This window comes from Tuber melanosporum (genome assembly GCF_000151645.1).
Source record: "Tuber melanosporum whole genome shotgun sequence assembly, scaffold_174, strain Mel28".
Classification (NCBI taxonomy): Eukaryota; Fungi; Ascomycota; class Pezizomycetes; order Pezizales; family Tuberaceae; genus Tuber; species Tuber melanosporum.
The window spans coordinates 195,100-207,823 of record NW_003298835.1 but is presented as its reverse complement, the minus strand read 5'-3'; the positions used below and the strand labels follow the sequence as shown (position 1 = coordinate 207,823).

At 46.1% G+C, this 12,724-nt stretch overlaps 1 protein-coding gene across 1 annotated transcript; it reads left to right on the top strand.

The window, feature by feature from the left end:
• Positions 1-10,327: 10,327 nt before the first annotated feature.
• Positions 10,328-11,839, top strand: GSTUM_00003518001 (uncharacterized protein; the record flags this gene model as incomplete). Its single annotated transcript, XM_002837121.1, has 2 exons — positions 10,328-10,558; positions 11,522-11,839. The coding sequence occupies 2 exons, from the start codon at positions 10,328-10,330 to the stop codon at positions 11,837-11,839; spliced, it is 549 nt and encodes a 182-aa protein (XP_002837167.1).
• Positions 11,840-12,724: the final 885 nt, after the last annotated feature.

The following is a 12,724-nucleotide window of genomic DNA, read 5'->3' as shown; positions in this document are numbered from 1 at the left end:
TGACCGAGGAATGGGTCTTCAGAGTGTAAGAGGTTGCACATGCCTCAAAGTAGAAGCCGGATCGGCTGATTTTTCTAGAAGCTTCTGAGACTATATGAGCTTCTTCCCAAGCTCATGCTCTATCACTTATTTTCTGGTTATAGGTTTTGCAAAGAAAACACTCAATCTAGGTATGTCCCTTACAGAGTCCAGGATAGTGATTTCGACATCGTGAATAGTCATTCAGTTAGTCCATCACGATTCAAACCTGCAGTGGTCTTTAGTTCTGCTTCTGCTACAGATAGTCAGAGGTGATGAGAGCTTTGTTAGCATTTATTCCTGTTAAACCATCGTCCAAGTCCTGGAGTAGATACTTCAAATGGGCAAAGGTGAGATCATTATTTGTTGAAAGGTTATCAACAACATTCTTCAGATAGCTAACAGGAAAGCCTAGAAGAAAGTTACAGGTTGATTTATCTTTATCTTGGAATTTAGGAAATGTTTGGCGATATGAGTCCTTGGATACTTTGGACAATTTTCTAAGTCGCAGCTATTTAGTCTCAAATGGGGAGATGAATGCAGATATTGGCTTCGTAGAGTCATGGGTAGTTGAGAGAGGGGCGCCATAATTATCGCAGAAAATAGGGTGAAAGCAGTATCACTATAATACTCATTACAGAAATCTTTCTACATCTCATACAGAGCATCAAATTCTACAAGTTGCTCAATGATATCAGTCAAGACAACTTGTATATATATTGCTGATAATTGATGGCAGAGTACAGTATAAGCAGTGAGTTCATCCTGATCAACGTCATCGGATGGCTGTTACCCTTCAACAACTATCTGATAAGTCTTTATACTCTTCCAAACCAACTGCATAATTGATTCCCATATGATGTACTTCTCCTGGCCAGTCCATTGCTTGATATTACCTAGTTTAATGGTAACAGGTTAGTCCACCATGACCTGAGATCTGAAAGTAGAGAATCCAAGGGGTGACATGGCAGGTATCTTTGTCAGACCAAGCCCTGGTCAGATAGGTAGTGCGGGTTGTAGGTTCTTGCTCATTTGTGGTACAATATTGAGTGAGGGCTGTGAGCTCTGGGCTTATAACCTATTCGATATGGAAGCACATATGGTGTTTTAAGACTCCAAAACTCAATATGATAAAGAGCAATATAGGTCAATATCGGAGACTTGATGTAGCATGATAAGGATTATTTAGTTATTCTTCTCTCTACTATAGGCGATATCCCATTGCTTAAATACATAAAAAATGACAGATAGTCATGAAATAAAAACTAGTAAACAAGAACACAACTGTGACACTTGCTACCATGAGCCTCATAGATAGCGCGTATACATGTGGAGATAATTGTTAAGAGAAACCGAAAAAGAAAAAATCATGTAATCCTGATAGCATAAAGAGGTCATGATGACTACTAGAGAACCAGAAAAGAAAAGGTACCACCTCACCCTCAACCTCCAACAGTTCCCACCGAATCCAAAGTGCTAGGGACCGGATATTTGTACTAGAGGAAGTAGATATTGATTATTAAAGTCTTCTGTGCTGTTTTGCCGTTTCCCTTTGCTTGGTAAAGCCCTTCCCCCACGTCATACATAACCTTTATGTTTTGGTCGTATCCGGTGTTCTCAACTGTCTGGGGCCTCCCGCAGGGCCCCGGAGGGCTGTAGTCCCGGGCAGAGTGGATGAGGATGGCGGGGCATGGCGTCCGTCTTTCGTAATGACGACCTTCCAGGGATTGACGCCCGGGCCCCGCAATCTTAGTACAAGTGGCATCTTCGGGCGATTATCTGCAGGGCCCGCCCGACATCCGCCGTCACCGGTAAGAGCCCTGTACATCCCGCCCCCTCCGGAACCTGCAGGGCCCACCCGTCCGTCCCGATCATCTACCCATGCACTGCAGTCCGTCCCGTCCGCAGCCTAGGACGGTCGGACTGGACGCTTGGATTCACTGGTGGTATCCTCTTAAAAGAAATACTCTTGCACTTGCACACCCTGTGAGTTCTAAATCTAGTATTGGTATTCAAAATTGAAAAGCTCAACAAAAATGTGGCTTACTTTGCTCTTCCATTCATGTTTGTCACTGCTGAAACACTGAATTGACCATGCTGTTATCATACCTCACCTATCAAATACTATCTTTTCGTATTTGGACACGAGGGAAAAGACCAACACAATATGTAAGTAACAAGTGTTGAGCAAAGTAAGAGGCTCTTTGGCATATCATCAACCAAGAAACAACAAATATACTACCCCCTCCACATATCAGAAAATACTCCTCTACTATCCTAATTACAAGATATATGATTTGTAGACACAATTTCACTATCTGTTTTTTGTTTAATTTTGTAACTCCTGGCCCTCCTTTTGTCTTTTTTTAGTTCTCGGATTATCCCAATCACCAACTTAAAGCTTCTACCTCTATGGTCGCCAATATCGAATGTACTGTCAGAGACAGGGTTCTGAATAGTCGAAGACCTGTCTGGTCTTGATGAAAGGACCGTTTAGTCGGTACTAGATGATTTTAACTACTAGACGGGCCTAGTTCAAGTGGTCGCGTCTGGTACAGGACCAGTCCCGGACTAATCTGTATAAATATATTGCATAATAAAATTATTATTATAATGAGACCCAGATAGAATAAATACATGTCCTGCAAAGAGAAAAATCCACTATATTATTTTAGAATTGGAGCAAAACTACCCTTACTACTGTAGAGCTACCTCTGATGCTGCTCGCTTGCAGAATAACACACTCCACCCAACCTTTTATAGTTCGGACAAGGGTCCCCGAAGTAATTTGTGTTACTTTACTCTTGGCCTTTCGTCTAGCTTTTCACCGCCGAGGTTTTCGCCGCTTGGCAGTTGCTGTTAAGTGGATCAGCCAAAAAGAGACTCACAGTCAATCACTCGGTTTTGACCAGTTCGACCGATCCCGGTCCAATCAGTTCCAACAACCATGACTCTCCTATCGGTCTAATTTGAACGATTGGACCCGACTTGACTTTGACTGGACTTCACAAGTGCAGTCCAGTCCTCCGCCGACCATTCGGAACCCTGCTCAGAGACCACAACATGATTGCTTTCCATTCTAGTTGTAGATACCGGTAATCTGTTTATGGTGGTTTCTACATTTTACTCCCTTAATCGTCTTCAAAGAAAAGCGTTTTCCTTCGTTATATCTTATGGATACTAATTACTCATAACTGGTTGCGAGGCTATCAAATACGTTACTTGAAATTCACCGGCTCTGTAGGATGATTGTCTAAGGTATCATACATTAATGCAAGATGCCAGGCTTTATTTTTCTTGGAGTTCCTGGTTTTGACTTTGAATGCCTCTAGTACTTGGGAAAGAGGTATCAGATGGTAAGGAATGTAAGAATTCACAAAGATTATGAGGGGAATGGGTGCAGTACTTGAACCAGTTGTATATTATAAAGAAACGAAATGAGTTTGTCAAAGACAGACTTGATCTTTTCGGTAACGTACAACATATTCAAATGGGGGGGGGAGGGGGCATTATATTTACCCCTCTCTCCCTCAATACTTCCCCGCTTTGGTATACCTTCTTACTCCTCACCTCGCATACTTCACCGGGAACCTGACTCCGGTGAACCCTCCACTGAACCTCTCGCATATTCTACATGATACCAGTATAGAACTTGTCTTTGGTGGAGCGCTGGTGATTAACAACAAGAATGAGGTAACTGTTTTTGCATGCGCAAATCGTATAATACATGTACTGTAACAGTAAAATAAGGTATGATATATTGTGTCCGCGGTTTTAACTTTGATTTCCACTGTTAGCGCGTTTCAAAGTTGAAAATGTCTTATAGAACAAAAGACATCGATCACCTTGCTGCTTAATGTACTCATGGGGAAATAATTGTCTTGCGATCACCTTAAGAAACAATCCTACACATCGTTCTCAAGTAGGGTTTTCCAAAGTCAAAAAAGAAGAATCTCCATTAAAGTGTGAACACAGGGAGTTGCATTTAGTTTTTATACTGTGTTAGCCAATCATCTTCAGATGCTTTGCGCAGCATATTTTAATGCAATCACGTGCTAGCAGTATTAAGCATGCACTCCTGACAATGCGTGTGGATGATAGATGATCGGATAAGAGAGATAGACGATATTGTGCTAAGATCAATCAAATTTGCTGTTCGCAGACAGTAATAATAATAATAATAATACATCCCCTGTTCACAACCAGTCCCCTAACCTTCGAACGAACGCAAACGAAAGAAAATTCCCCACAATCCTTCGCCATAAAACAAAACGTCACTAAGACTCCTGCTCTCCAAATATTTCCACTAATAATGCGATAATCTCTAGGATCCTCTACGATACACTTCATCGTCCTTGTGCCATCTGCCTTACGCCCACACAACTCCTGCGTCTGGCACTACCCAGCAACAACACAACGCAGGGAGACGACGAGAAAAAATGATGAGGTGTGAACGGAACTAACCGATATCACATACATCCCGCTTCATCATTAAGGAGAGAGCGTGGATAATTATATCCAAAACTATAATGCTCTAGGGATTTTGGTCGAATATTTGAACCATTTTATTCTTTATAAATTATCTCCGGGTCTTGATGGGGTTCGGTTAAATAGAGATCCATAGCTGCCATGGACCTGGAAAACTGATTACTGGAATATATACAGAGGTCACATCTTCTCGACACCTTGTTTAACATTCTACTTTACAGTATACCAAAGTTCATTCTCTTAGGAGAGCCTTTGAGGGGAGTGCAGGAGTGTAGAGCTTCATGATACAAAGCAGAGTGACTATCGCAGGACAGAAGAGAAATCAAGTGTCCGATAGCCAAGCGACCTATACCTGTGCAAATAATGTCCATCCCATACTGGTTCTGAGCGTTCTCTTGCGTCACCCAGTTCTCGCATCGCTGGGAGCTATTTTCCAAGCATAATGTAGTCCATACGAGTAATGAAAACAGAGAAACTCTTGATTTTGGATTTTATTTTATGGCTCTTGTTCCTTTTGGGTTATATGCCAAGATTCCTTCAATGCGAGGAAGGCTTGGAAGACAAGATCCGGCCGACTCCTTAATGTGCTGGCGATGGTCAATACGGCATCGATAGTTTACCACGATTGACTCTCCTTTGCCGCTGCGAAATGCCTTTCTTTGCCCTCCTGGTATCTCCCAATGTCTTACTAGCCAGTAATCACTATATCACACCTTCTCCCCGATTCCAGATACCTCACAATACTGGTCATTGGCGTATCCTATCTCTTCGGTCTTCTTGAACCCTTTCCTCCTGAATTCGTCTAGCATTGTCACCAATCCTGTGTGCTCAAGCTTATCAACCCAGAGGAGCAGTGTGCTACCAGAGTAGTGCACTCTACTAGCATTCCAATGACCCACCTTTGCAAGGGAAAATGAGAGGTCAATGGCTTTGGAGAAGGGGATGCAACGAGTTATGTTGGTGAAGAAGGCGGAATGCTAGGAATCTCTCGTAACTTGATGTTTGTCTTTTGGGAACACATCTCCGAGGAATAGAGGCATATGAGAGAAATGAACATATCGGGTGTGTGATGTGGAGGTAGGCTTGAAACTGATTGATAAAGGAGAAGCCTATATTTGTGAGACAGGTTTTCACAATCAGGCGTTCCAATTGGGTCTTAGGTTTTTGGGCCGGCCCGGGCCTAAAGCGCTTTGGGTTGTGCCGGGCTGGCCGGATCGCAGTTTGGGTCGGGCTGGGTCGCCATGAAGGCAAGCCTGGGTGACCCAAACTCAAGCCTATAAAATATTCGAACCTTGATTTCCACACTTACACGATATCACTCATATCTGACTGAAATAATTGTGAACCCGAGGACTTGCGTCATTCTCAAGAATGTTCAGAATATTTGAGCCTCATTGGTTGAATTACCTCTTTTCCATGTGCCGCTTAAGAGTGATTCCAAGTCTTCCACCATGCTCTGCCTGGTAATTATCCTCCTCGAGATATTCGAATATCACAATCCATCCCTATTCTTTAAACCTTAGGAACTCATTTCTCGTGATTGTTGTTTCTCGTTTCTTTTCTTTTCTCATTTCCTATTTTTCATTCGCTTTCCCGCATATGCCCTCAGCCCTACAACACACTCTTTTCTTGTAGCTTCTACAATTCACTCATCAGGAAAACTATGTCTTTTGAGTACCAATAATGGCCATAATTACGTCTTCAAATGCAGGGAATTAATAGCTTTGGTTAGAAACATTTGGGCTTTCTGGGTGGCCCGGGCTTGATTTGGGCTGGGTTGGGTTGGGTGGGCCTGACATCATTTCGGCCGGGTTTGGGCTGGGCTTAGCAATTTACGGCCCGGGTCGGCCCATTGCGAAGCTTGTTCACAATCACCCTTGAGAGTCGGGGCGGGGTACAAATATCCCCCAGTCGTATGAGCTATACCAGTAGGATTCGCATCCCCCCAAGCTGCTGTTGACGGTATGTAGTCCCGGGCACTGGTTCGGTATCTCTAGTAGGGGAGAGGTCTTTCAGGGCGTAATTCCTGACCTTGGCGCCGTGTTCCGCCGCCAAGGCATCTGAGAGCTCGTCGCGATTGTTAATCACCTGCGCTTACCCGGAAGCTGGTCTACGGGTTTTGGTCAGCATTATGCTTTCCTTTGATATGTTCGTGCCTAACGAAAGCACTGAAAAAGGTGCGACCTCGAGTGGGATCACGAAAGACTCTGAGTGCGAAACAAGTGCGGGGAAGAAGGATCGATCGACTCTCTCACTCACTTCCGCCTATACTAGCTAAGAACAAACTAGGAGATATATATATCACTCAAAACAACAACAATCTAACATGCGCAAAACTAAACAAACTCTAAACAAACACATGAGGCTGACAAAAGAAAATCTGCTGCAATATGGAACTCACCATGATCCATCGTGATCCATGGAACCTCAACCTCAACAATGCCAATGAGAAAACTTCCGTATACCTAGGGAATGAAAGAAACCATAAACCCAATACCCTATGCCAACCGGCATACGATGTGAAAAGAACAAAGCCTCTGTTAGGTGCAGTACTGGAGGAAACCACAAAGACAGATACCCTGTATCCTTCCGTCTTCTAACCACATACCCTTAAACCTGCGAAACCGCAAGCCTTCATGACTGTCGACCTTCATAACCCCAGCCCTATAGGCCACTATCCAACATGATGTGCGGGGGTATCTGTAGAAACGACAATGGTACATGAGCGAATACGAGTACCCGGAACAGGATTAAAGGGGGCTCGGACAGAACAGCGGTAAATGGAAACAGCTGGAACAGTGAGAGACATAGCCGCGGTAAAGAATGAATCGGGACGAACACTGGTGGAACTATTAATAGTGGAGGAAGTGGAGAGGAATGCGAGGAACTGGAGAGGGCAGCGAGGAACCGCGGCGGTGGAAGAAAAACAGTACACGTAGGGTAAAAGCTTGAATCAGTCGTAAGGAGATGGAGCGTGAAGTGACAGAGAAGACAGGATCCTGATAGGAAGACTCCCGGTAGATTAGATATTCCTTTTTTTATGTATTTGAAGAGAGCCGCTCACCCACCATTGTGGAAGGACTAGTCCCAAGTTAACAAGTAAACCTTCATGTCTTTTTTTTCTTCTCGCGTTTGCGTTTCACCATTCTTTTCAATCCAGGCCTATAATTTCTTTAGCACAGAGGTCCTCAAAGAACTACTGGTACATGCTCCCATGGATGGCAGGGATAAGCCGAGTTGCATCATTATGCCGATGGCAGTCTTCTGATATGTGTTTAACCTTATGCGTATTTCAAAATACCAATATCATACTCTCTCTGGTCCCAGAAATTATTACCTTTCCAAAACTGGGTCGATGTCTTTACTTTCAAAGAATAATTTCACAATATCCCCCCGCCCTTCTTTACTGACGAACCAGAGTAGCGTCAGACCATTCCGGTATGATACATCACAGTGATGTGGAGAGGGGAGGGGAAATGGAAACAAAGGAAAGGAAAGGGAAGAAAAAAGGAAAGGTCGCTTCCAAGTGACCGGGTACCCGCAGTTTGCTGTGGATGCACGGCATATATTGTGCCGTAGCTTTAGATGATATTTATGCCGACCTTTCGTGCACGGTATGCGGGAATGGTGCGTCGGGATTACTGCGAGCCTGTGAATGACTCTCGGTCCGTTCGAGCACAGTTGGCTGCGGTAGACCAGATAAGAACTAAGCCATCCATAGAAAGCACAGCAATCCCTCTCTCTCGCCCTCTTTCTCGGGATTCGGTTTGGGTTCGGATTTTGTTTGTCTGATAGAATGCGAGGCCGGAAGGCCATTTGTTCTTTTCTCTTCTTTTTCTCTTTTTTGCTCCCCCTCCTTCCCGATGTGCGTGGGGTTCACTTTACCTTACTCGAGCACTCTTTGTATACATTACGGTAAGGTGGGTAAATACCCTTGTGCCGTATGATACTAGGTTGGTTTGGGTCTTTTGTTTGCATGGCGAGGGATCTCTGGATGGGGGAGCGGCTATTGGGTCCGATTGACTGATTGATTGATGGGGGTTGCGGTCTCGGTGGTACAAGTGAGGACTCTACTCGCAGCAGGGGGCGGCTGTAGCATTCAATTTTGCGTCGGAAGCGTGGATCAAGATCAAGTACTCGTACAGTAGTCATACAGTATGGCTTATGATATTAGACATGCTTGACCGCGGGCAGGCTGAGGAACACATCATGGATACATATCCTCGTGCTCCATCTATAATAATATTAATAGCCCTTGCTCTCCTACGCCGCCGGCGCCCCTCGTCCGACCAATTGCGTCCCTTCCTACCCTCTTTGGCACCCCTGATTCTCCACCGTGACCCCATCCAATGTGACCACGGTGCGGTAGTGTTGCCGTGGTGATGGGTTACGAATAAAATATCTATGATATCGCATCGAGCATCGTTACTGGGCCCGGGAATGAAGGGGAGAGAAAGAGAGGGAAGAGGTTGGTTGGGGAACCCGAAGGGACTAGCCCTAAATGGGCCGGAGCTGGATGAACGATGACCCCACCAGGTTGGAATGCCAATAAAGGTCACAGGGTTGCGCAACCAATGAATACAAGTGGCTGCGCGTTGGAAGACGAGAGACGCGTTACCTTGAAGCGCAGAGAAGGCAGCAGGATGGCAATTTTGTTAAAAGTGGAATTGAAACCTTCTCACTCACTGTGCGTAAGGTATGGAATGGGGGACAGGTGTTTAAATAACACAAGTACCCCATTCCTACATTATGGAGCCATGGGCTTCTTAGTTGGGATTATGGGCATCCCTTTCTTCCCGTTTACTTCCTTCGGTTTTTGATGGGGGCTGGACGCTGGAACCTGCTGCTGCTGCTGCAAAAAGGGTTTTTCTCCCCATCTTCCCGCCTCATCATGCCTTCCGATAGAGTACTGTAACCTATCCCATTTTTCGCCTCCAACAAGCAACGGAGAAGGGTTGAGAGAGGAGCGGAAATAGGCCCCATATCGCACAAGAATGTCCAGGGAAGCCTTTGCCTCTTACTCACTTTAGTCAAACACCACCCAGCGCAACCTACGCAGCTGTGGTCACCACCACCAACCCCCCTCTTTCCGCTCCAAGCTGACTGAGTACCGTATCGTAGGTGACTGAATGTACCCCATTCTCTCCCCCCCTTCATTTTTCCCTTCACTCGAATCCCTCCTCTTTCCTCTCCCTCTTCCCCTGTTCTCTCCTCTTTCTGTCTGGCAACTGCAAATATTTGCTTTGCAAAATTATTGCCTTTGCTTCTAACTGAGCCTGGGGTGGTCTCAGCCTCTCCTGCTCAGTCCGTCACTTACAGTTACCGTCTGTAACCTTTTCTCACCTTTTTTCTTTTTATTTTTCATTTTTTTTTTCAATCCACCGTCACTTCCACTCCTTCACTTCCTGCTCACTAGTAACCAGCCTGCCAACTTGGAGGGAATTCGATCCAGCCCGTCCTGGCTTCGTCTTTCTTCTCCCTTCGTTTCCATCTTCTCTCTCTCGTTCTTTGCTTGCACAATCCCATTTCACACTCTCGCTCTTGAATATCGTGCTGCGTGCACCGCTCTATGCGCTCTCGTGTTCCTAATCACACTGGCGTTTAAAGTGCCTTTCGCTCCTACCGACTACGGAACCCACCATCCCCCTTCTCCCGCTTCAATTCCATCCACTACGAGACCTTTTATCCAACTAAAGGGGTATAATCGTACCGTCCGTTTTCATACCGTCGATACAAATATTCATCTATCCCTATTTCACCGTTTCGTGAAAATAGAGGACTGAAAAATATAATCCCTAAAACGCCAGCCGGCCGAACCTCGATGGATTCCTCACATTCACGAAATGTCCTCGGCGTGGATAATACTGCCGCTGGTGTAAAACGCTCAGCACCTGGCTCTTTGTTGCCACCGTTCGAACCAAGCTCTTCTCCTCCATGTTTTAAATGTCACAGTTCTCACACATCCGAGAGCAAGAATCGATATCCGACTCCGGTTCGCTCATCCTCTCTCGGTATCCTCTCGACTCCCCCTCCTCAGCTATCGTGCAAACCTGTGCTCGAACACAGTCAACCTGCTCTTTCCGAACCTTCTCCCTCGGGTGGTATACCATCTATCACCCTCCCGGATAACTGTGAACCCCTCCTTTTGGGGAGGTCTAGCAATTAATCCCACTATCAACCTTCTGACAATAGACTCATTTCACGCGTCCATGTCAAAGCACTGTATCTGACCACAGCATCAAGACCAAAGGTTGAGATCTAATGTCTGGGTTGGAACGGTGTAAAGGTTCATTGCCAGGGCCATGCCTGGGAGCCGGCGAAGGGAGATGTGTTCACATCGGAAACTGAGCATGCAGAGATTATGCTTGATGTCCAACACTCAGTTGTGGTCCTTGCGTGGCCAGGTCACTGGTATCGTTCTGGGGGTGCCCCGGCCCTGGGTTCGCCCCCTGGTAGGATAACCAGGAGTCCATCCATTGGATGGGTAGATGATAGCCATGAGAATGTTGATCCCTGTGGCCCTGATGCGAGAAACAGAATCCGTCGTTGTGGTGCAATGCTCGGTGAGAAACGCAACCGTTCGCCTGCCTCTCCTCTGCATAAAGGGGGAGGCGGAAATTCGTCTTCCATGCTCTTGGCAGAATCCCAGATGACTGACCCCTTTTTGGAAATCTACGAGGATGAACCTGTGCCTGACTACAAGGAAGGGACCCAGTCTACCCTCCACGAACTACGTGAGAAGGAGGAGATTCCCCAGGCAATGAAGCCTCTGCTGGGTGATAGTGCGGGTGAAGACGAAGATGACGATCAGGATTGTGATTTTTTCGAGGATAACTCCGACGCCATTGCGTAGAGTTTCGGGGAAGAGGAGCCGTCACTTCCTCCCATGGTCACCATTTCCACTGCCGAACCCCTCAGTGTTCCAGCCTCTCCTCCAGCCTCGTATGCTGCACGTGGATCATCAGCTTTCTCATCACCTATATAGCGTCGAAGTGCATCAGTTTCTCCCACCTAGGCCAACACTCTCCAGAATCATATCACCAACCACCTTGCTTTCTCGCGTCTTTCTTCCACCCCGCTTTCTGCACTCTTGTCTAACCTCCCATCGTCACTTGCACAATTGGTTAATAAGGAGCTTCTTATTGACGTTTTGAATAACCTTCATTGCGTGGGAGAAATCAAGCGATCTGGTAAAGACGCAGCTGGAAAGCCACTAGAAAGCGAATATTGCTATACCCCCGACCGTGATACAGATTCGGGTAGACGCGATGCTGTTGTGCAAGGAATGGGACGGGTTGGGTTGAGGGCGTGCCGAAGAACTCACAAGGTATGATATGATCGTGGTTTCTTTGTTTGCATGGGTATGAGTTGCTGAACTGACCGGGTGCTTAGCAATACTACTGGGCAAAGCCAATGAAGCCGATTTATTATTACTCTGCCCCCGAACCGTGGTATTACAGTTTGACAATCTTCTGCATCATTTTCCTTCTTCTTCCTTCAGGAGATCGGCAGGTGTTAGGGCTAGGGTTTACTATTTATATATCATACTTTTTTTCCCTTTGTCCGCCTCGGGGGCCTACGGTAATCTTGTGCCGGGGGGGGGGACTATTGATGGGACCGGGGCTGGTGTGCTCTCTGGCGGCGGCGCGGTGATGGTCTTTCTTCTTGCACTGAGAGTTCTATTGCGACGAGCTAAAGCAGGGACACAATTATCTAGTCCCGAACACTGCACCGCCGTTGGGTTCCTGGATGACAATTCTCTCATCTTCGCCCATGGTAGTTAGGAGTGGTGGTTCGGGGGAGAAACTCGGTGGGTGGGTGGGTGAGCTGTATCGCGTGCGGCACGTCTATCGAGGGAGTTTTTATCTTATGGTATAGACCTTGCCGGGTTGGGTCAGCGTGAAGTGGGTGAGGTGGGTGGGTATTAGGCGGTATGGGGGGAAGGAAGGGGGGGAGAGAGAGAGAGAAGCAATGGTGGGAAAGGTGCAAGGTATGACAATTGTGTGGAGTTGAATTGGTCGCAGTGATGCTTCATGATCCATTACTCTTGTTACCGCTTTTCATGATAAGGAGATAAGTTGGCGTAGCAGAAGTGGATATTATTATTAGGCTTTTGAGTTTCAATGTCATCTCCTCAAAGCGCAATATCATACATTGTGAAAGGCTTCAAAGTTTCAGGCAAGATTATCATATCCCATCTCGCCATCGCCACCACCAC